Consider the following 24,429-nt stretch of genomic DNA (forward strand, 5'->3'; position numbering starts at 1 on the left):
CATAAGTCTTTTGTTATCTTTAGTCTGGTTCAGTGGCTAAGTTTTTAGACTGAGTTGTTGAATGAATACTTTCCTTTAGTTCATAATATGGCTCTGAAGAATTGACACAACCTGGCAGTGCTACATATGTTAAAATATACAAACAAGTGCTTCATTATTGTACTTAAAAAGCCATGAAGCATTCTTCATTACAGGATGATGAAATATTTGAATGTAATAAATATTACAGCTTCATTTTTTTCTTATGTTTATTTGTATAGACAAAGCAGGACAAAAAGAAGGTGTTAGAGTCTGTTGAAAATTTCAAAAACTTGATCCTGTCATTGGTGAAGTGCAAGAAGATGCGTTCTCACTATCTGCAGGTAAAAAAAATGATTGTCTCGAGGAAGGGATATGAAATGGCATTGGACAATTTAGTTTGCTACTGGATGCTTTTCACAAAATCTGGCGGTGTGACTTTGGTTCTACAAAGCGGATTACCAAATGTTTCTAAAAAATCTGAGTGTAAGGGAAGCTAAAATGTTTTTTTTTTTTTTTGTAAAAAAAAACAATAAAAAAACCCATTAAACTACTTAAGCATTGAGTGAAGCTGTACTTGGGTTATTTCAGAAACGGATTCACAGATCCACTGAGTGCACAACAAACAAACCTGATCTGTTTAAGTGAAACTGAGATTCCATTATTACAGGAGCTGCAGCAGAGACATAAGTGTAGTGAAGGCCCTGGACTGATACATTCTTTCGTTTTAAGCAAGTACACATTATACTTGGAGTTTAGAATTGTTTAAAAATGTTATTTAAAAAAAAAAAAAAATTGGAAATTGGGAAAGAAATGAACTTTGAAGTGTATTCAGCACATACAGTATGTGGATGTGCCATCAGCTATGATCATTTTGTTCTGTAAATTATATATCTGTAGGTATACATATTCTGTATTTCTGGAAATTAAGCTTTTTTTCTGGTTGTGCTATAGTTAGAGGTTGTTTAATTTTTCAACTTTTCTGCATTTGTATATCAAATTTTTTTTTTTAATTTAGATGAAAGAGTTTTTTGTTTATATTTTGATGACCATGAGTCAAAAGCTATTCCTGTACTGTTGCAGTTCACACTACTACTTTTCATATCTAGAAATGAGTTCTTTCTAGTACTGGAACGTTCCCCCTTTTTATCTTGCATTTACTTCTCTCTCTTGTTAAGGTGCAAAACCCTCAATTCTCTTAAAATTGCAACATACAATCTGTTTTAAGTCTAGTTTAGCAATAGATAACCTTTTTCATGTGCATCAGTTCATCATTAAGTCAATGTTACAATTAAATACAATATTAGAGTTTTAGACAAAGGTTAAAAAATGAAGAACTGGGACGTGCTCATTTGCCAAAACCCCAATATATTTTGATGATTTTTCTCAGAAAAAGAACATCAAGATGATGTCATCAGGAAGTTTTGTTTCTTTTTAAACTCATGGATCTGCAAATCATTAAATTCTTATGACAATGTTGCATAAGACCCATTTTCAACACTCGGCTAGAGTCCTGCGGTGCAAATGTACTGTGACGTGTCTTGCTGCAAACAGTCAGAGCAGTTTTAGATCAGGGGGAATACCAGTTAATTAGTAAGACAGCAATAAGGTGAGAACAGCTAACAAAGTTTTTATAAAAAAACAAAACAAAAAGCAGGCAAGAGACAGAGAAGCTGAAAGCGGATTTGTTTTATTTTGGAATTGTCAAATGGGCAGCAGAAGGGTACAGTTAGTATTTGGACTCATTCAGTAAAACAGGATTGTTATTCTGCAAACACTAACTTAATGCAATTTGTATACTTTTTTTTTTTTTTACTCATTACAGATACAGCAATATTTTAATAAAGGTGGACTGGATATTTTGTATTCTACCTCATTGTTTTAGGCATCATGTGTCAAACCAGCAGCCACATAAGATGGAGACTAGTTGGGTGACAAACATTTTAGGTAATGAGACTCTTTAAAGTTGGGGTATTAAAGCATTACAATAAAAGGAAAATCTGAATTATGATAGCAATTTTCCATTTGCTTTAATGAGAAGGTATTTGCTTTAAACAGTCATAGATGTCAGGATTAAGTGTGAATGGGACAATCTATTGTATATCTAAGATACAAAAAAAGAATAAAAGTACAGAAAGTTAGCTAGTGCATACATCAAAAGGTACAGGACCGCAGGGTGGTTGTTCTTTTCCCCAGCCTCAGGGAATTTCATTCAGATGAGTGGTTGGCTTAAGGCTGCCACTGGATTCTGAGACGAGAAAACAAAAGATAAACAATGTTATTATTGACAAATATAACAAAAGGTCAGATTTAAAAAAAAAAAAAAAAAAGTTTTATAACTGAAACTGATGAAAGCATAAACCTACATGCATGGCTGACCTTCAAGAATTAAGTTGGACACTCCTGTTTCAAGCTATGGTATGTTATATTAGCTTTTGTTCTGTGAGTATCACTCATCTATTCACTTTCAGGAACATCGTTTGTTCCTCGGGCACTATTCATTTAATGATTCTGTGAGCATTTGGTTTGTTGTGGCTTGTTAAGGAGTTAAAATTAAGTGACATATGACAATCAGCTTGAGAGTTAAGCCCGAATGATGTTCGGGACAGCATTCTTCTGCTGTCTACTAGATGAAATAACATACTGCAAAACAATCACAATTATTTCTTTGCATTTTGCCACTCTTGGTAACTCAATATTCATGACTGAGGCAGGGCCTTCAACTGAAACACAGTGGCATATAAATGAGAAGCTGTAAGCCAGTTCTAAAACACACTGAATCTGAATCAAGTTGAATCAAATGATAAAGACAATTGGTTATTGGGCACTGCAAACTGCACTGTTCAACAGAACCGTCATGATATGCTTGGTGAATTCAGTTGCCTGAAGCTTCAGCTTGAGCAAGTAGACACGTGGCAAGAAGACAAACTGATTGCAATCAAGTAAAAGAACAAAAAGACGCTAGCTCCCAAAGTATAGTCCATAGTACAACATCTTGTTCATGTTGGGGAAATGTGGAAGTCACTAAACCTTGCACTGTGGTAGCCTACAATAATACAAGGCACATCAATCATGCAGTTTAGGCACTGACATTTCTATCTTCCAGTGCTCAAGCACCAGAAAAATATTCTATGAAAAGTATGCACTGAAACGCGCTTCTACTATTCCGATTGCAATATCAGGCTGTGCTTTACTGACTGTTTTAAATATCACATGAAGGATACATACTAAATTTCCATCAGCGCAGCAATAGACACTAGACATATCTTTCCTACATTTGTTTACATTTTTCTATTGCGCATAAGTTTTTTGTATAAAATTCAACGTATTAGACTCTTTTTATGGGGGTAAACTTAACACTATGGAGGTTAACATCCATCCATTCATTATCCAATCTGCTATATTCTAACTACAGGGTCACGGGGGTCTTCTGGAGCCAAATCCAGCCAACACAGGGTGCAAGGCAGGAAACAATCCTCGGGCAGGGCGATAGCCCCCCGCAGGGCGCACACACTAGGGCCAATTTAGAATCGCCAATGCACCTAACCCACATGTCTTTGGACCTTGGGAGCAATCCAGAGTACCCGGAGAAAACCCACGCAGACACTGGGAGAACATGCAAACTCCACGCAGGGAGGACTTGGGCAGCAGCGCTACAACTGCACCACCAGGAGGTTAACATAATGAAAATAAAACATAAATTAATTTAGCAGCATCACAGTTTTAATATAAATTTATCACCTTGATTTAAATAAAGAAAATCAATCCAAAATGGGCTAAATTGTACAGTAACCGTACATATATAATTTGACATTTATAAAATCTTGCGCACAATGTAAGGTAAGTTCAAATAAATGTGGGGGTTTTCTGTATGTTTCATCCTACTACTTGTTTCTTTTTCATATAATAAAAAGAACATTCTATAATAGATAACAAAAGCACTTGGAATTTTAAAAACAAAGTCTCTCTTCACTAAAATGCACACATTTTTTGCTGCTTTTCGCAGAACTGCTTGCATGTAGAGTATGGAGAAGAGTTTCTTCAGGCTTTGGAAAAACTATTGTGGGAATTCCTAGTGAGACTGGATGAAACTATGTCTGTTCCTAACTTCAACCAGGTAATATTCACATTGAAATGGTGGTGTTTCAAGCATTAGAAATACAAATGTTTTCATTTCTGTTTTGTTTTCTATTATTGAATAATATAGAATAATTTCACAGTCCATATTGTTGGGACATATTTTTGGTTAAAGGCATAGTAGTGTCAGAACATTATCCAATACATCTACATCTCATCCCATCAGCTACAGACACAAGGCAGCAATTTTGGTTAACTGTAGTCAATCAAAATCCACCAGTCTTATTTGTTTACTACATTCTTACATACTTCCTTTAACACTAGAATTACCAGAGCCTACGAAAAAACTCGTAGATCCGGCCCACCTTAAATCGCTTCTTAAATGGCAGCAGACTCAGGACAAACTAGCATATTAATTCTGTTAGACCTCAGTGCAGCATTTGACACTGTTAGACATGACATCCTACTGTCCAGAATGGAGAACATGCTGGGTATCTCTGGCACTGCCCTCCAGTGGTTCAAGTCCTATCTGACTGATAGGCAAGAGTTTGTTAGTCTTGGCAACAGCAGATCCAGCTCGGCGCCAGTCACACAAGGAGTCCCTCAGGGCTCTGTCCTCGGTCCTCGGTCCTCTGCTTTTCTGTATTTATATGCTTCCCCTTGGCCATATTATCCGTAGTTATGGATTGGGTTATCATTTTTATGCAGATGATACTCAGCTCTACTTCAATGTTAAAAGTGGAACTTCATCAGAGCTTTCTCAGCTCACAACCTGCCTTAGTGAAATTAAAACCTGGATGGAGCAGAACTCTTTAAAATTAAATTGCAATAAAATTGAACTCCTGCAAATTGGGACTAAAATGCAACTTAATAAAATGAGCTCCTTCCCAGTCCATCTTGGCAGTGATCTCATCAGACCTGCCTCTACTGTAAAAAAATCTTGGTGTCATTTTTGATTCCTCCCTCACTTATTCCGCCCACATAAATCACATTAAGAAACTTTCTTACTTTCACCTCCGTAACATATCCCGTGTTCGCTCCTTCCTCTCCTTCTCTGATGCTGAGAAACTTGTCCATGCTTTTATCACATCCCGCATCGATTATTGTAATTCCCTACTGGCAGGTGCCCCTTCTAATCTTATATCACAGCTCCAGCTTATTCAAAACTCAGCTGCAAGAGTCCTTACTCGAACCAGCAGCAGCGAGCACATCACACCCATCCTGCTCCGTCTTCCCTGGCTCCCTGTGTCCTACAGAATCGAATATAAAATCCTACTAATAACCTACAAAGCTTTAAATAACCTCGCACCAAACTACATCAGTGACCTTCTCCATCACTATGTGCCTGCCCGCCCACTAAGGTCCTCTGATTCTGGTAGTCTTGTTGTGCCCCTCACTAATCTACACTCCATGGGTGACAGGGCCTTCAGCTGTATAGCGCCCAGACTCTGGAATGACCTACCAAAATTAATCAGGTCAGCTGACTCCATGAATTCTTTTAAAAAACAACTCAAAACTCATCTGTTCAGGAAGGCTTTTAGCTCTACTTGACTTTATTACCTTTCTCTCAGTTTACTTCTCTGTCAAGATGCCAATGTAACCTGTATGTGTGTGCTAGACCATCAATTATGTTGTCTGTTTTTTTTCTCAGAATTTACTGTCTTAATCTTTATTTATTTATTTATTTATCTGGTTTGTACAATGCTATATACTGTATATTGTGCCGTTCTTTATTTATTCTGTAAGTGCCTTGAGCATGGGAAAGGCGCTATATAAATAAAATGTATTATTATTATTATTATTAAATCGGTTCACACCTCTCCGCCAGCATCTTTTGTCCTCTAAATGTGCTGATAAAGACAAGCTTCCAGCAGCCGGCTATTCCATCCCCCTTCTGACTTAGAACGTGCACGAACTTCTCCCAGCTCATGCCTTGATTGATTATCTGGGAGTGAAGCGGAGTTTTAGAGTGGAAATAATAGATCGTTATTTGGAACACACGCATTTCATGCGTGTTACGTTTCTACAGTAATCTGTGTAAACACATTGTTAAAACAGAAACTTTTTCATATTTTAGTAATAAATGTTACAAAATGTAGGCATAAACTATAGAATGTGTAAAGCCTGAGTTCCAAAGAACAAATAAACACTTTCACAAAAGCTTCAAGGATGCTACAACAGTTTCCGTGGCGTAGCGCGGTAAGGTTTGCCTCTCATTTCGCAGCAGCTTTGCTGTGCCTCACAGACCTGAGTTCGATTCCCCGCTGGGGATAAAGTGTTCCTTTTTTTTCTTTCTTTTTAACCTCAAACGGACATAAAATTTATAAATTGGTATGCACTGTCAGTTAATGAGATCGTTCTATTTTCATGTGGGATGCTCCTTTTAAAATATTTTTTTTTACCAATTGAGACTGCAATTAACATGAACTGTCCTTATAACTTATTTTTAAGATCCAAAACACACAGACAGACAGAGCACTGCGTAATAGAGAGACAAACAGGCAGAGATATATAAATAAACAGGGAAGGCACATGTACTGAAAGAAAAAAAAAAAGATCAACATGTGCGTTGCTCCAACTGCACTGAATAAGTTCACGCGCTCTAACATCACCCCTCCCCCCAATCTGACTCTCTAAGTAACAGCACAAGTACAGACGCAAACCAAGTGTAATCAAGAGTCCCCAGTTTGATCCTCACTCCTATATTTGCCGTTTTCAGTAGTAAGCTGCTTTTTTTTTAATATTATACAGTACACACATGCACTTCGTTTGTGTCTGTACTTGTGCTGTTACTTAGAGAGTAGGTAGAACATATACAGTAAACTCCACACTGACAGTATCTAGGTGGAAATTTGAACTTGGGATTTCCTGGTTATGATGGAGAAAAAAAATATCTTGGTGGAGTTAGCAAATGGATTTTTTATAGGCTGTATTTTTTTTTCTTTCTCTCTGTCTCTCTCTGTCTCACATCAGGTTAGAAACGCAGAACATTAGAAGAGCTAACCACAAGCTGTTATCTCAATGATTTTGGTACAGAGAAACTATTAAATGTTTTCTTGACACTAACTTAGGTAGTATCATGACATTATTGTGTAAAAATAAGCAGTGTCCTCTGTTCTGTTTGTTCCTCAAATAGGTTGTCTCAACCCTAAATGAATTGCCTGAAGAATTGCAAAAGTCATTGAAGGAGAATACAGATCACCATCTTTTCAAGAATCTTCTGCATTATCACAAAACTGTGGATTCCTATTTAGGCAAGTTCTCACCCCCTTTTTGCTAAGTCTGAATTTTCTTGTTAATGCTACCTTTTTAGCATAGTTTCCTTCAGCAACTAGAGTCTGTTAAATAATCTAAGGATTCTACTCAAATTAAAGATTAAAACTGTTTTACAGCAAATATTTTTGATTAGCCAGTTTCCAAAGATGAAACTGGTTATTATAAATGGTGAAGAAGGTAAATAAGTTAATATTTTGTTCCAAATGTATAAATATATTCCAAAAAGTTAAAATGAAAATGCACATAAAATCGCAAATACATTTGAATAACCATGTTGTTTAAAACATAAGACTGTATATTCACTCATTTTCAAAGAGGGAAAAACAATTGGAACCAGAGGAATATCTAAGTTCAGTTAGGAATTAAAGCAACAGTTTAACAAGTTAAGTGAAACTAAAACAAATTGCATTGGACATGAAGGTGAGCAATAAAATATTTTCCAGTACTACTATACCAAATAAACATTTTAAATCCTTCAAAGATTCATGAGAGAAAAACATCTAAAATTTTAGCTTTTATGGGATATGACTGGTAAACCAGAAAGAAATTAAAGACTGTGACATGTAGGAGGCTCACCTATACCTCAAACACCCGTACACAACTAAACCACACAGTGCAGATTCAACAAAGGATATTTTTATTAAAAAAATACCTTTTACAGATTTTTATCACCTGGTAAATTAGTTACAATTCCTTTTCATTTCAACAGGGCTGCTCAGCAAATCTACAACTCCCATGTAGCACTGCGGGTTTTGAAATGGGAACCATACCAGAGGGCTACTGCCACCCAGTGTACTGGGGGAACACATAGCCCTGGGTGGTAGTCACCTTCTGTCCTTCTCTCCTAATGGCCTCCTGACCTGGAAAGGTACCACTAACCAACCCAGTCGAGATATCCGTTCATCCATTTCCTTCCATTATCAAGGCTTCCAAGCCGGGTAAAGAATCATCCTCCCTGGCCAAGATGCTAGGCAATCTGTGTCTGTTTCATAAACCCTTAGCAAACATATTGCAGCAATCTTTTCAGGTGAGAGATGTACCACATGACTGTAGCTCAAAATTTGTCAATAATCCATAACAAGGAAGGTGAAATCAATTAATATATTTATAAATCGATAACCTAACATGTAACAGAAGTACACATTGTGTGTAGAATTATATTTGAAGGTTTGTATCATAACATAATATTCTCACACCTATTTAATCCAATGTTAAGTTTCTGGGTCTAAAGCCTGTCTTGCCAGTATGAGGCTCAAGACGGGAATCAATCGTGGATCAAGGGTGCTAGTCCATCATAGAGCCTGAAGATATGAACATCATAATACAAAAAATATCTCCCTATAAAAAAAAAAAAAAAAAATCTTCTGGGAAGCAAAAGCAAGGCTACGATACGTGATCTTCTCGAAAGACATTTAAAAGACCCGTGAGACGTGTCACGTAGGGGTGGGCAGTATGACCAAAATTCTATATTATGATATTTTTCTAAATTATCCCGGTTTCATGGTATTCAACGGTATTTTTTCCCCCATGCATGAGTGGATGTTAACCACATTTTCCACTGTAATTACTAGCTAAGAATAACCTATTCCACTGTCAAGAGCATTGTACATTGTACAAAAAAAACATTTTAATGTGCACACAAGTATTAACAGTTTTCATGGCCCCATAAAGTGATGAAGACTAATGAAGAGAAGGAATCACATTGCATGACGGATGCAGTCAAAATATAGAACCTTTTTATTGAACAAATTTTGCAAAAACTTAAACTGTAATTTTGACAACATGTTTTCAACCATCCAAAGAGGCATTTAGACTTTAGTAAAATATCCAGAAGTGCTTGTCAAAAGTTGTATTGCACTGAACATGTCTTAGAAAAGGAATAAATAGTAAATATTTTTTGTAAACCAACTACACTTTCTGTTAATGTTAACAATCTCTGTCCACTGACACGTTAAAGTGACTTTTTAAACAACTTTACCATCATTAAACTGCATAATATTTAAACTAATAAATAATAACAATAAAATAATTAATAGTATTATTACTGATAGTTGCACTATTACTTCAAGGCTTCAAGCCCAGGTGCATTACACAGTATTCACCAAATTAAAATAAAATAAAACAAGTGCAACGGTGATGACAACTTTACCAACTGAACCATCATTTAGGCAAACTGCATTAATATGGACCTTGCTCCAAGCTAAGCTATATGCATAAATAATAAAACTGCAACTTGCATTTATAATGCTATTTGTGGTATAGCCCTACGGAATCATATTAGGGCCGCGGTGAAAAACAATAAAATACTGACACGGGGAAGAAAAAAACAAACTATATGTCGAGAATAAAGTCAGCATTTCCACTTTATTCTCGCCATTTATGTCGAGATTAAAGTTGACATTTCCACTTTATTCTCATAGTTTACTTCATACTGTAATTAAAGTAGAATGTCGTAAACTAAACTTCTTCCTAAAATCAATGTTTAATTTACTAGATTTTGTCAAACCCCATCATAAGTTAATGCAGCACATTAAATGCTTTGTGTTAAGTGTTCCCCGACCCAGTTGTTAATCATTACGCTTCTTAAACTGACTTCCTCCACACTAAGAGGAGACAGTGATCACCGCACAGAATCCATTCACTTCATGATATTTCTATTTTCTGAAAATTTAGAATGCTAAGATAAATACTTGATATCATTTTCATGATGAAATGCATTAAAGCAGGTATTAAACATGCACGATAGCGAGGCGGTAGTGCTGCTCCCTCGCAGTAAGTGGTTCCCAGGTGTATGTTCAATGTAGAGAACTTTATGGCAGGTGTGACGAGGCTCCAAAAAACTGGATTTATGAATGGGTATCGCACAGGTTTAACGTAAATACTGTGTAAATGTTGGGTTTGTGATCTGGTGGTCGGAGACACGAGCACAGAATTCAATGCATGTTCTTCTAAGCGGGCTATCTTTATTGCATGCATGCTGTCTCTTTCTGATGTACCAAAACCCCAGTTCCTATCCTTCCTTTTTCTTTCTCCACATAAACAATCACCACACGATAAACGTTTTTGTGAAATTAAAACTAGTTATAAACTTAGCCCACGGAGTGTTCAGAACTTAAAAATATATTTGTTATACATGTTTAATTATGCCATCCATTCAGGGTTGCGCCCATCCCTGAACGAGTCGCCAGCACATCGCAGGGTGAATACGAGCAAAACATACACTAGCAGGGTCAACATAGCATAACAAAACCCCACATCCTACATGACTTTGAAAGGAAACTGAAGCACACCGAGTAAACCCAACAGAAAAACATGCAAATGCAAGGCAGGGTACACCCGAGACACCCTTGCTGTGAGGCAGCAGTGCAACCTCCACGCCGCTGTGCCCCCACATGATTAATGCATGCTTTAATGCATTTCACCATGAAAATTTATATCCAGTATTTATCTTGGCATTCTAAATGTTCAGAGAGCAGGAATATCCTGAAGTGAATGTATTCTGTGTGGCGATCGCTGCCGGCGCCTCCTCTTAGTGCAAGAGGAAGTCAGTTTAAGAAGCTCGGGGAACACTTAACACAAAGCATTTAATGTGCTATATAACTTATGATGGGGTTTGAGAAAATCTAGTAAATTAAATATTCATTTTACGATGAAGTTTAGTTTACGATGTTCTACTTTAATGACAAATTACGAGAATAAAGTCAACATGTCGACTTTAATCTTGACATAAGCGTCGAGAATAAAGTCAACATGTCGTCACACTATTACACAGTACCCAGGTACATTACACTGTATTGAAAACAAATAAAACAAGTACAATTTGGCTTGCAGTATTATCCAGTAGTATAGAAACAATATTTACACATTTGAACATAATAGTCCACATCCATTATGTAAACCAAAGTATCTCCAGGCAACGGACGTGACTCCTTTTTTTTCGGCAAAAGTTCTTCTGTGTCATCATGTTCAACTTTATCGTCAGCTACAGCTTCAGTTTCGGAATGTTCTCTGTCCATTTTCACCGTGCAATACCTACACTACCACTACCTATTTAGTGGTGTAGCAGTGAAAAAGAGCCCCCGCGCAACAAATCTGTGTTTAGCGGTGTAGCAGTGAAAAAGGACCCCACTTGAACAGTTTCCCGCTGCGCCACGTTCCAAATGTCGTTTAGGCAATTTAAGCCGGTGTTGCGGTATAAGAAAAATCCATATAATAAAAAAATAAATGGTTTTCGGTATGAACCAGTATAGCGCCCAGCACTAGTGTCATGGTGCATCTCGCGGGGACCGTAAACATGAGACTTGGTGCCAAGAGATTGTCCCAGGGCCGTAGCAAAAATGACAGTGGCTGTACAGGCTTTAAAAAGATCGAAGGGCAGCGCGACAGCAGCCCCAGCCGACAATGCGAGCAGCATTATACGTTCTGCAAGAAAGAATTTAACCAGGGCCAGAAATAAAGGAAAAGGACTGTTTTTACAATGTCGCGTGAGACCAAGCAGTGAGCCATCATTTAAAAGGAGTCCACAGACGTCTAACCAAGTAGTTGTTGGATTGCTCTTGGCAAACAAGCATCATGTGCTCCCAGCTCTTAAAACAACGACATGCGACAAGTAGAAGAGACAGCTCGCAAGCAGCAGAAAGACAGCAAATGATCCAAAGGCATATCCTTAGCGTACGTTCAGCCGCAACACCCTTCACAACACGAGCAGCATTATACGTCTGGCAAGGAAGAGATGTAACCACGCACGTGGCCGAAAATAAAGGACAAGTATTGTTTTTACAAAAGTTTTTAAAGTAATTTTGAAAATAATGCATATGTAACAATTCTCAAGAAAATAACAATCTCTTTACCTTAAGCAGGCAATCTACAATTTAAAGTCATCCCTGATGACTGGGGACGTGGGAATGAGGGGTCCTTTCATCGGATTAGCACTATTTCAGATGTGGAATGGCAAAATGGGGGAGGCAGCTTGATGAATGAGGTCTCCAGGACTTAAAACAAATCCAAATCATATTATATGATCCATATTACTAACTGAGAATGGTAAACCGGATGGCATGGACGCAGGTACACAGCGATGGGATCATGAGACGTACTGCGCAGGTGTGTACAGCTCAACTAACGGAAATAGCAAATAAAACAAATGTGCTGCTTGGGATTGTACAAACCCCTGAACGCTTTACACCAAATTCAAACACAATACAGCTCAACTAACACACGGCCCCAGAGAACGGCCACAGAACAAACAAACACAACAGGATTCGGCGCCCCGCCCAAAGTCAAACCGGAGAGAGTACGGATGCCGCAAACGTCCACACTACACAGCATAGTGAAACCCGAGATAATACGGAAGGCGCAGGCGTCACCGCCATATTGTGAGTGGCACTACTGCGGAGTGAAGTTAGGAATAATGTGGTGCTTGGGATTGTACAAACCGCTGAACGCTTTACACCAAATTCAAACACAATACAGCTCAACGATACACACACGAGCCCACCTGGATAAGATCAATGAACGCAGGCGCCTACAACGCACGTCTGAAACTGCGGAAGCAAAGCAGGCACGGGTTCAAAACGAACGAGCTTGACTGACGGATATACAAACACGAGCCCGCCTGGATAAACAACGCGCCCATAGCTGAGGACTAACGACACAGCCACACAGAAAAGAGGATTCTGCACTGCACCCCACAGTCAAATGTAAGACACTACGGGGTCCGCAAAGGTCCACAAAGATAGTACGGAATATATAAGAGCACACCCATCAAAAAAAAAAATCAATCGTGTAAAAGCACACAGTACACACAAATCATCTGCTCTCAGCGCATATAAAGCGTATAAGGACAATACGGAGAATAGAGACCCAAAGGCATTGGAGAGAAAAAAAGGCAGATAAGAGATTATGAAAGCAGTGGAATTTGAAAGGCTCAAACAAACGATGGCGCGATACACATGCAGACAAAGGTACAGAATATGAAAGCGGTAAAATTCGAAAGTATTGTAGCGTCCTAGCCAGGTTGAGGGCTTTTTGGTTTTAAGTGACTGTTAGGTCCAATTGAGGGAAGGCGGAGTACAGCACGGAGGACTGATAGCAGAGTATTGATTTGATGCAGTAAGGGGGGTGTTGGAGAGGGTGCTAGAAAGTTGTGTTTGGGTTTAGGATGTCAGTGATTGTTCAAGTAAAACTTTTGTGACACTTTATCATGTCAGTCACTACAGTATCAAAGAAAAGATAGAAACGATTGCATTACCGCAAACAAAAGGTGATTAATCATCAGAACCAGGTGTAATTGAAAAAATACCAGGACAAATTGAGGTCTGAAAAAAAGAGTAGACAACAAAGTCTTTTCGCATTCGCATCATTCAATGGACAAAACGTGGATTTACACAATAATGGACCATATGCTATGAGAATCTGTGGTCCCACAACAGTTAAAGGAACGACAAGTTAAATTTCAAAGAGTACACAATTTGGTCGGGTGTATATTGAAGATCTCGGAGAAGCGATGCAAATTTTAACAGGCAAAGAGAAAGGTGATGTATACTGTATATTCCACGAATAACATTACACACCAAAGGAGATCGTGATATGCCATTCGTAGTAAAATGTTTACAGTTTACCGTGAGAATAGCTTTTGCTATGACAATCAATAAATCACAGGGACAAACAGAAAAACTCGGATTATTTATTACAGAAACAATATTCACTCACGGGCAGTTATATGTTGCGTTGTCACAATGTGTCTCCAAAAAATATTGTTTTTAATGAAGCTTTAAAGTAAAAGTGAAAATAATGAAATTGAAACAATTTCAAAAAAAAAAAATGTAAAATTGTATATCCAATTAACCAAACACAGGGGTTGGTGAGCGAAGTGAGCAGGGGGCAAAGCCCCCTAGTATCATCTAATGTGAAATTCTACTCTGTACTTCTAATACTATATTGAGGATTTATTCAGTTCTATGTATTGTACTGTATTGTATTGACCCCCTTGTTTTTGACACCCACTGCACGCCCAACCTACCTGGAAAGGGGTCTCTTTGAACTGCCTTTCCCAAGGTTTCTTCCATTTTTTCCCTACAAGGGTTTTTTTTGGTCTTCTTAGAGGGTCATGGCTGGGGGGCTGTCAAGAGGCAAGGCCTGTTAAAGCCCATTGCGGCACTTCTTGTGTGATTTTGGGCTATACAAAAATAAATATTGTATTGTATATCTGGTAAACCGAACACGGGGGTGGGCAAGCGAAGCGAGCAGGGGGCAGAGCCCCCTAGTGTTTAAGAAAGAAATCTTTGTAATTCTAATCTTTAGACTTTGAATCGGACAATTATAACAGTAGGCAAAACAAAATCATACATTATAATTTGATTATTAGACTTTCATAAACAATTTGATATAATTCTACACTAGCGATTTAATGTTGAAACCAGAAGCATATGTCATTAACTGCCATTTATGAAACTTGAGTTTTTTTTAATGTAATTGATTTTAAAGATATCATTGCACTGAATAAGATACAAACCGTTAAGACATAAGCTATTTCTTTAAATCAAATCAGGTATCCCAAGTCTGTCTTATTTAGAGAGAAGAGAAATTTCAGAAATTGAAATTTCCAAAAGGATATCAATGGTTAATTATTTTCAGTTAACTGAGGACAGTGTTTGATAAATGCTTGTCAGATTGTAAAGATGTTTTAAACTGTTTCTTGTATATTTAATTTTTTTCATAATTTTAATTAAAATAGACACTCTTCCAATTTTGTTGTGGTAGATGGGTTATAGCATCCTGCATACAACATAATTTATTTAGGCTTTTAAAAAGCATTTGGTTGTTTCAGTTATCAGACATTAATCCTGAGGTTAGAAATTGTCATCTTATGCAACTTAAATGAATTTCATACATAATTTGCAAAACGGCCTCCTTGTAACTTCTGTCTCTGAACCAGATTGGAGTTCTCTCAATATGTGTTTAGATGGCATCTTTAATATCTAGATAATAAACTGGTGAAATTTGCAGAAGACACTAGAACACAAGGATAGTAAATGCTAATGAGACAAAACAGATTCAAAATGATGCAAAGACTTTTCAAAACACTTAAAGCAGACTAATGTACTGTAAAAGTGTAGCCTGCTACATGTAGTTGTAATTCATTTTCCATTCAGCTAAAGGTAGATGATGTTGACCTATAAGTGAGAAACTCTGAACAGGATGAAGAGGTTTATATTGAGACATCTTTTCTCATAGGAATCTGCACAAGAAATTAAAAAGGTAAATTGTTAAAATGTTTTATTACATTGTTGAATGTAAATCTTGGAACATTATCCTGAAACTCTAAAATGCACTAGAGAAATGCATATCTGAAGTATTATGTGCAGTTTAGGTCTGGACTAAAGGGTATGTTCACATTAAGGGATTTTAAACATTTCTGTTCAAGACTTAAAAACGTTATGTACCAGATCAAAGAAATTTTTAAAGACATCAATAACGTTTTTCTTTCATTTTGTAAAAAGGGAAACACTTCTTTAGACCAGCTGTCATGGGAATATAGAACAAAGTACTTAGCCATGTAATCGAATCAAAGATTTTTCAAAAATACGTGTAAAGGGATATCCGGCACCTTCATCATTAGCTTGATGGGAATGAGTAGATTCTCTTGTGTGTAAAATTTATCTTCTAAGTAACTGCTACTTCTTTTTCAGGTGACCAGGAAATACCACATGGCAGTAATAACTATTGTGCTGTCTCTCCTGGAAAATGTTCTTCTCAGTCACCAGAAAATTCCTTTTCAGGACTGCAGCCAGCTAAAAGTAAAAATTCTATGACGGTGCATTCCGAGAAGAAATCTGTTCCATGTGAATTGTTTTATAGATCTTGTAATAAGAAATCCCCTTCCAGGAAATCTTGGAGACCACATTGCCACTGTGACAGATCAATTATTTACTCTGACTCTGATGCTGAATGCGATTCTGAAGACCACAGCTGTAGGTCGGTGGAGAAGCAATGTTCTGCATCATGTTCCTTGGGCAGAAAACCCTCTTCTGATAGATATGGTAAAATGGGAAGTATGAGGAGTCCTGGACACCATGCCATCAGAAAATCTTCACAGCTGAAAGGATTAGACTCTATCAAATGCAATTTTCAAAATATAAGTGCTTTCAGTAGAAACAAATGCTGTTTGAAACAATGTGAGGGCTGTGTGAAAGCTAATCAATCTTCTAAGAAGTCAGGAAAGTGTTTATCAAATGGATCATGTTGCCATTCTTCTCAAGATCATGAATCAAACATTGACTACCTGCAGAAGAATCTTGCTGCTTCCTGTTTAAGTCGCAAGCCTATAGTTTTGATACATCGTTTGGATTTCGGTGTCCTTCCTTCAAACTATGTCCATTGTACCCTAGCAGAAGAAGTAAACACTCTAGATCATCATGATCATGTGCCGGATTTGTTCACTGTTCCATTAAGCCCTCAGAAGAGGCAACATGGAAATGACATTATCATTAATTCTTCAAAAGTATGGGCATCGTCAGGAAAGAGAAGAAAATTGGAAGAGAAGGAGTAAGTAATCAGTTTTGTAATATTTTGTCTGCACGGTTAATGAATTTTTGTTCATAAATGCAGTTTACACATAAATGGCCACTAGTGATTTTTCTTTATTCGTATATTTTATACAAATCTTATCCTGGTTAGTTTAGTAAAAACTGTTTTGTTATTGAAGAGCAAGCAGTATTGTTTCATTTCTCAAATTAAAATGGTCTATTTCAGTTGACAAAAACTTCCAAAGTTATATAGTATTTTCTGCATTATTACCCATTTTACAATTACTACACTGCCCGTAGAACATATAAATACAGTTAAGGATAACCAAAAAACATGCACGTCAATCTTTATATTTTCATTCATCAGCTTTCTCTGATTGCCTTTGGTAGAATCTCATTATACACATTTCAGCTAAATTAATTTTTGTATAGTGCTGGTCCTGTTTACAAGCTTATTGTGTGATACCTATATACAGTTACCATTAAGACATACATATCATAAAGTATGTATTGGTAGCTATGATATAAATAAATAGCTAGCATTTCTGACTTTGTTTAAATATGACAAACGCCCAACTCTAGGTCTGTCTTTGGTGAAGGTTAGTGTCTCATATCCATTTTAAAGTCCTGTTCCAAGTTTAGATTTGATATTTTGATCAGGTGACAGCAGTGCCAGTTTCAACATCAGGACACCAAGAAAAAAAATTAATGGAAGAACTCATCAGCTGATCACAAATCTGGTCAGTTATTAAAAAGTAATATATGCTTGTGGTGAGAATGGGCTGCGACCCCATGATATAGTACTATTCTCATTTTTAATTGGGTCACAAAATGATAATATATTAGTGTTTTTTGTGTGTTTATATTGTGTATGAGTATGGCATGTTGTAATGAATTAATTTCCTTTCTGTTTTTCTGAAATTTAAGTTGAAGTTATATTATTGTAGGAAGAAATCAGTTAATTGGTTACACCTTATACAAAAAGAGCTTGACTCAATTCACTCAACTTCATCCATTTTTTAATTGTAGAGAGGGATTTCAAGTACCTCTGCAATGTAGTGATGGATAAGTACCAAAATTGTGACTTCATTGATGCCAGCTTTGTTTTATTTTGGACCTCAGTATTGGTACCGAGGAAAATAACGGATAACTCCATCATAGCTGCATCTCAGTCCTTCCTCCCTGTTGGCGCAATTCTGAACCTCAAAATATCCCACTTCCCTGGTGTGTGTACTGTATATACTTGCACCTCTCTGCCTTGACATACTACATGGTTGGTTCCCTCAAGGTGTTCAGAGGTGGTGGTTGGGGAGAGTGTGAGATGAGTGGAGTTTCTAGCGTGGTTTCATGGGTTTGGTTCCTGCTTTTTCAGTACTGGTATACTGTGCAACCCTACTCCACAGTAAGACTTGGAATACTATTTATGGCTCATAATAACAATATATAAATTCTAAAATTATACCTGGGTAAGACCTTGTTAGATGCGTTTTTTTTATTTTTAACCATTGTTGTGGCTGTACATTTCGCTTTGCCAACTGCCCATTTCATCGTGTTCCGTATGGAGTCATTGTCAAGCACTGATTATTGATATTATTAAATGATGATGTGCAGATGTGAATTGATATCTCTGTTCTGTAGACAACTAGACAATAATAACTAAAAGGAAGACTTAAGATTGTTTTCATTCTGTCATTATACAGATGCTTTTTTTTGCAAAGAATATATATCTCTCTATTATAAAAAGAAATCCTGTCCCCTGTCCTGATAGTCTACGATACGTGATCTTTCTCGGAAGATAATTTAAAGACCCGCGAGACGAAAGAGACCTGCCACGGTGCGTCTCACGGGAACATAGAACGAGAGTCTTGCAAGACACACCCTACTTACAAGCAATATCAAAAAATACAAATCAGTATTGTAAAGGCAGTCATGCAGCACACACAGCTGCAGGGCTCTCAGTGCATATAAAGTGTATAAGGTCAATATGGTAGAAGTGAATAGGGTAGAAATTAAATGAATAGGGTAGAAATGAAACGTCGACGATTAAACGAAGAAGAAAGAAAACCGCGAAGAAAAGAGACCCAAAAGCGATGGAGAGAAAAAAAATGATAAAAAGAAAAACAATAATCTAGGTGCAAATTTAGAAAATAAGGAACATGATGATCAGCCCAGAACAAGTGAAATGGAAAAAAAGCACGTCCAATTGGGTGCGGAGAAGAGAGACTCAAATGCGTTGGACAGAAAAAAGAGCAAAAAAGAATAATCGAGGTGCAAATTCAGAAAATAAGGAAAGTAATTATCAGCCCGGAACAAGTGGAAGTGGGGGAAAAAAAGCACGTCCAATCCGGCTCAGAATTAAAAGACAATGAATAAAAGAAAGTAGAATTTCATAAACACGTTTACAAACGTTGATGCTAAACACATGCAGAGCAGGTTAGAGACTATGAAACCAGTGAAATTAGAAAGGCTCAAAAAAAAAAAAAAACGGCGCTATGCACATGTGGAGAAAGCTGCGACAGCAGCTACCCCAAACGAACGTGAGCAGCGTTATACATCCTGCAAGAAAGAATTCAACCACACCCGTGGCCAGAAATAAGACCGGTATGCTTTTACAACGTCACGCGAGACCAGGCAATGAGCCATCATTTTAAAACAAGTCAACAGACCTCTAAGCTAGCAGTTGTTGGATTGCTTTTGGCAGGCAAGCATCATGTGCTCGGAGCTCTTAAAACAACGACATGCGTCAGGCAGAAGAGGCAGCTAGCAAGCAGCAAAAAGACAGCAAATGATCCAAAGGCATATTCTTAGCGTTCGTTCAGCTGCAACACCCTTCACAACACGAGCAGTATTATACGTCTGGGAAGAAAGAGATGTAACCTCGTGCGAGGCAGGTAATAAAGAAACAAGTATTGTTTTTACAAAAGTTTTTAAAGTAAAAGTGAAAATAATGCATATGTAACAATTCACAAGAAAATAACAATCTCTTTAAATTGTAGATTGTCTGCCTAAGGTAAAGTCATTCCTTACTGAATACTGAATTTGGGACTTTCATTAGTTGTCAGTTATAATCATCAACATTAAAAGAAATAAACATTTGAAATACTTCAGTCTGTGTGTAATGAGTGAATCTAATATACAAGTTTCACTTTTTGAATGGAATTACTGAAATAAATCAACTTTGTCATGATATTCTAATTTTATGACCAGCACCTGTATATGTATGTGTATATATGTATATGTGTATAATATATGTATATGTGTATATATGTGTATATATGTATATGTGAATATATGTATATGTATGTGTATATATGTGTGTGTGTGTGTGTGTGTGTGTGTGTGTGTGTGTGTGTATATATATATATAATATGCACACACACACACACACACACACACACACACACACACATATATATATATGTACAGTAATCCCTCGCTATATCGCGCTTCGCCTTTTGCGGCTTCACTCCATCACGGATTTTATATGTAAGCATATTTAAATATATATTGCGGATTTTTCGCTGCTTCGCGGGTTTCTGCGGACAGTGGGTCTTTTAATTTCTGGTACATGCTTCCTCAGTTGGTTTGCCCAGTTGATTTCATACAAGGGACGCTATTGGCAGATGGCTGAGAAGCTACCCAGCTTACTTTTCTCTGTCTCTCTTGCACTGACTTTCTCTGATCCTGACGTAGGGGGTGTGAGCAGGGGGCTGTTCGCACACCTAGACGATACGGACGCTCGTCTAAAAATGCTGAAAGATTATCTTCACGTTGCTATCTTTTGTGCAGCTGCTTCCTGACACGACATGCTGCCCGGTGCTTTGCATACTTAAAAGCTCGAAGGGCACGTATTGATTTTTGATTGAAAAACAAACTCTGTCTCTCTCTCTTTGTCTGCTCCTGACGGAGGGGTTGTGAGCTGCCGCCTTCAACAGCTTTGTGCCGCGGTGCTTCGCATACTTAAAAGCAGCCCTATTGATTTGTTTGCTTTTCTCTCTATCTCTGTCACAGCCTGTGCTCCTGACACGCACTCCTTTGAAGAGGAAGATATGTTTGCATTCTTTTAATTGTGAGACGGAACTGTCATCTCTGTCTTGTCATGGAGCACAGTTTAAACTTTTGAAAAAGAGACAAATGTTTGTTTGCAGTGTTTGAATAACGTTCCTGTCTCTCTACAACCTCCTGTGTTTCTGCGCAAATCTGTGACCCAAGCATGACAATATAAAAATAACTATATAAACATATGGTTTCTACTTCGCGGATTTTCTTATTTCGCGGGTGGCTCTGGAACGCAACCCCCGCGATGGAGGAGGGATTACTGTATATGTGTGTATGTGTACATATGTATATATATGTATGTATATGTGTATTTTTTTACATCTTCATTGTCTCTTCCTTTCAAAAAATGTTTGTATTTGTTAGCATGTTCCAAATTAAAAGCTGACACATTGACTGTGTTCCTAGAGTGCTGTAGTGGCGGCAAATTTTCATTTCAACCAATTATGCTATTAATATACACCTTTTTGTTTACACCTGTCACTGCCCATAATAACAGTAAATACCTATTTCAATAAAAATATTGGACAGAAAATAAAAAAAAGTCAGGCATGTGATCTAGTCCAGTAATTAATATATTTTAAAACTGCTGACATAGCAGAATAAGAACACTAACACATAGTAGAATTAAAGTAACGGCCATGGGTGACTACTGAGTGGACGACTTATTGAATCGAAAGCCTGCCGCCACTCTGGTCATCCAGGAACTGAGTTTGATCCCCAGGCAGATTTTTCAGTCTTAACAGATTAAGAATATACAGTATGAAGAAAAATTGCAAGCTGTTTTGAGGGTCTTCGTTTAGACTGCCAGAAGGTCATTCCATTTTAATTTAACAAATGGCCTTTGCATCACTATTTTTGATTGTGATTAATCTTGGCATATATATTACACCGTACTACCAGAGCTTAAATATTTTTTGTTTATTAAAAAGAAAAAAAAACAACTTTGCAGTATGGGCAGTTTTTTTCACATCGGATAGAGACAAAAAAAAAAAGAAGGTAATTTAAAGAGTTTTCTTATGGGCTGCCATTAAATTAGTGCCTTTTCTCATAGGTTCAGAGCCTTATAGCTCATAGCCCCCTTTGAATAACAGCACTTTTTTTTCTTTTTTTTGTGTGAAATCAGGTACACATAACTTTATTCTCAATTAAGTGAAAAAGTGTTACACTCCTATGCCTTTTTTGAGGCTTAGAAATTACATTTCTTAACAATTCTAAGTTTGCAGGTTTATCTCATGAAGCTACAGATCTTTACTTTTTTTTTTTTTTTTTTTTTTTTTAATAGTCTGTTTACATATATATGAGCTTTCCAATAAGATATAACTGAGCCATGTAGCTTTGATATGACCTATGGTGAAGAGAAAAGCCTTTATCTAAGATTTATCTTACAAGATGGTAGTTAAAATTAATATAGGATTAATCAAAATCAAAAAGGTGATACAAAAATGTTTTGATCAGTTTTTGAATTAAAATGAAATGCCACAGGATCTGAAATAAGAGTAATGTAGCTTTGAATGCATTCAGTGAAGACATTTTCTTAAAATAATTTTCAAGGGGGGAAAAAAAGTAGAAAATTACCATTTGAACATATGGATTAGTTAGTCCAATTTTTAATTTTTTTTAAAATTTATTAAGTGCATTTATTCAAGGTTTTATCTAAATACTTGTATATTTCTGTGTAGGAATTGTTTTGATCAAATGGAATTGGAAAGAAAGTCTACAGTGCCACAAGAGCCAGGTAAGGATGCTTAGGATTTAAGCATGCTTCATGGAAAGACAAATGGCTGGACTGGACAAAAGAAAAACACAGGATACACAGAAGATAAGCTTTCATATTTTGTGGACATCATTCTGAAGTCGTACATGATTACTCTTGTAAATTGAATGCTATTGTGGACAAAATGTGTGTTTTGTACAAAATGTGCATAGTAAATCAACCTTAAGTACTTTACGGGATAAGCTTTTATTAATTAGGTTAATCAATAACAAATCCTGAGGAACAGTAATTGAATTACTAGATAAAACTGTTTTCTTCTATTTATAGTGAATGGTGTTTAATTGTGTGATATTTTTTTATCTTCATATAAAGGTAAACCTTTTTATTTTTCTTTCTGTGACATTCAACCTAAAAACAGATAGTACTTTATTTGTCCCGAATTTAGCTTTTTACAGAAGTTAAAGAATATTATAACAAACAAAAAACAACCCTCCTGAAATACATACAAGGAATTAAAAAAAAAAAAAGAAAAGAAAATGATGAAAATTTCTGACTTGGCTGATGGGAAGAGAACAGTCACTGTGAGTCATAATAAAAGGGGTACTGTCATAGGTATAAAGGAGCCGCAGTATAGTTTCTTGGTACACTTGTGCAGAATAATTTGTTGGCTGAAAGCACTTAATGATATTTTGTCAAAGAGAGGATGTGCAGCATTGTTCATAATGGCTGAATATTTTTTTTTTTTTTTTGTCGTCTTTCTCTCCTTACTATAGCCAGCATTAAGAGTGCACTCCATAATTGAGCCTGTCCTTTTAATTAGCTTGTTGATTCATTGGGCCTTTCTTAATGTTACCGGTCCAGCACACTACAATGTAGAAAATTGTATTGGCTATCATAGAGTTGTAGAACACATGAAGGATTTCATTGTCCACATTAAAGGAATGTAATTCTGTAAGAAAGAGTCTGATCTGCCATGTCTTATATAGACATTCAGCATTATTAGACCATTCCAGCCTGTCATTGATGTGGACCCCCAGATGCTTTTAGCAGTAGCGAAGTTCAGCATATCCACTCCCAGAATAATGGTTCTTTCTTTCTTTGTGGTGGCAATATTCAATAACCAGTTCCTTAGCTTTGTTGATATTGAGCTTAATGCAGTTCTCTATGCACCAAAAAACAAAGTTCTCCATCTGACACCTATACTTTACGTCAACCCCTCTCTAACCCCCCCCCACCCCGTATTCTTAATACACCCCATAAGTATGTAATTTTTTGAAGTAACATGAATTGGTACTATTATTTATGTCTAAGGTGTACATGGTGAAGAGAAAGGCAGATAGAATTGTTTCTTGTGGTATAACCGTGTAGCTGACATCCACATCACAGACACAGTTCTTGAGCCTCACAATCTGTAGTCATCTTTGGGCGGTGTTGCTAGCTGAATACATACCACTGCTCCTTGCTTTCAACAACTGCCAAATCAACAATACACTTTAATAACAATAATAATTTCTGACTCTGGGTTTTCCAGAAGCAGAATCAAAACCGGTTGTCAAGGATTCACAGTTGTAAAAGGCTAAGTAGCTTTAACTAAGCAGCATACAGTCAAATAAGCTATTTGCAAAGATCAAAGAGGTCAGATACATATGAGCTACAGTAAGATGACCTTTGTTCAGAAGACATCAGTTGTTAAAGAAGCATCCTCCTTGAAGGAAAATTGCTCTGGCAATAGAAGATCACATTCTAATACAAGAATAA

General features: G+C 36.9%; 1 protein-coding gene across 1 annotated transcript in view; it reads left to right on the top strand.

The window, feature by feature from the left end:
- tinf2 (TERF1 (TRF1)-interacting nuclear factor 2) overlaps positions 1-24,429 on the top strand; it is a 48,817-nt gene that overhangs the window by 5,451 nt on the left and 18,937 nt on the right. The window contains exons 4-8 of the mRNA XM_028793723.2: positions 261-362; positions 4,025-4,135; positions 7,232-7,349; positions 16,062-16,917; positions 22,637-22,692. Of these exons, the coding sequence (XP_028649556.2) occupies positions 261-362; positions 4,025-4,135; positions 7,232-7,349; positions 16,062-16,917; positions 22,637-22,692 (1,243 nt within the window). The remainder of the gene's footprint in view (positions 1-260; positions 363-4,024; positions 4,136-7,231; positions 7,350-16,061; positions 16,918-22,636; positions 22,693-24,429) is intronic.

Source organism: Erpetoichthys calabaricus, chromosome 2 (assembly GCF_900747795.2).
Source record: "Erpetoichthys calabaricus chromosome 2, fErpCal1.3, whole genome shotgun sequence".
Taxonomy (NCBI): domain Eukaryota; kingdom Metazoa; phylum Chordata; class Cladistia; order Polypteriformes; family Polypteridae; genus Erpetoichthys; species Erpetoichthys calabaricus.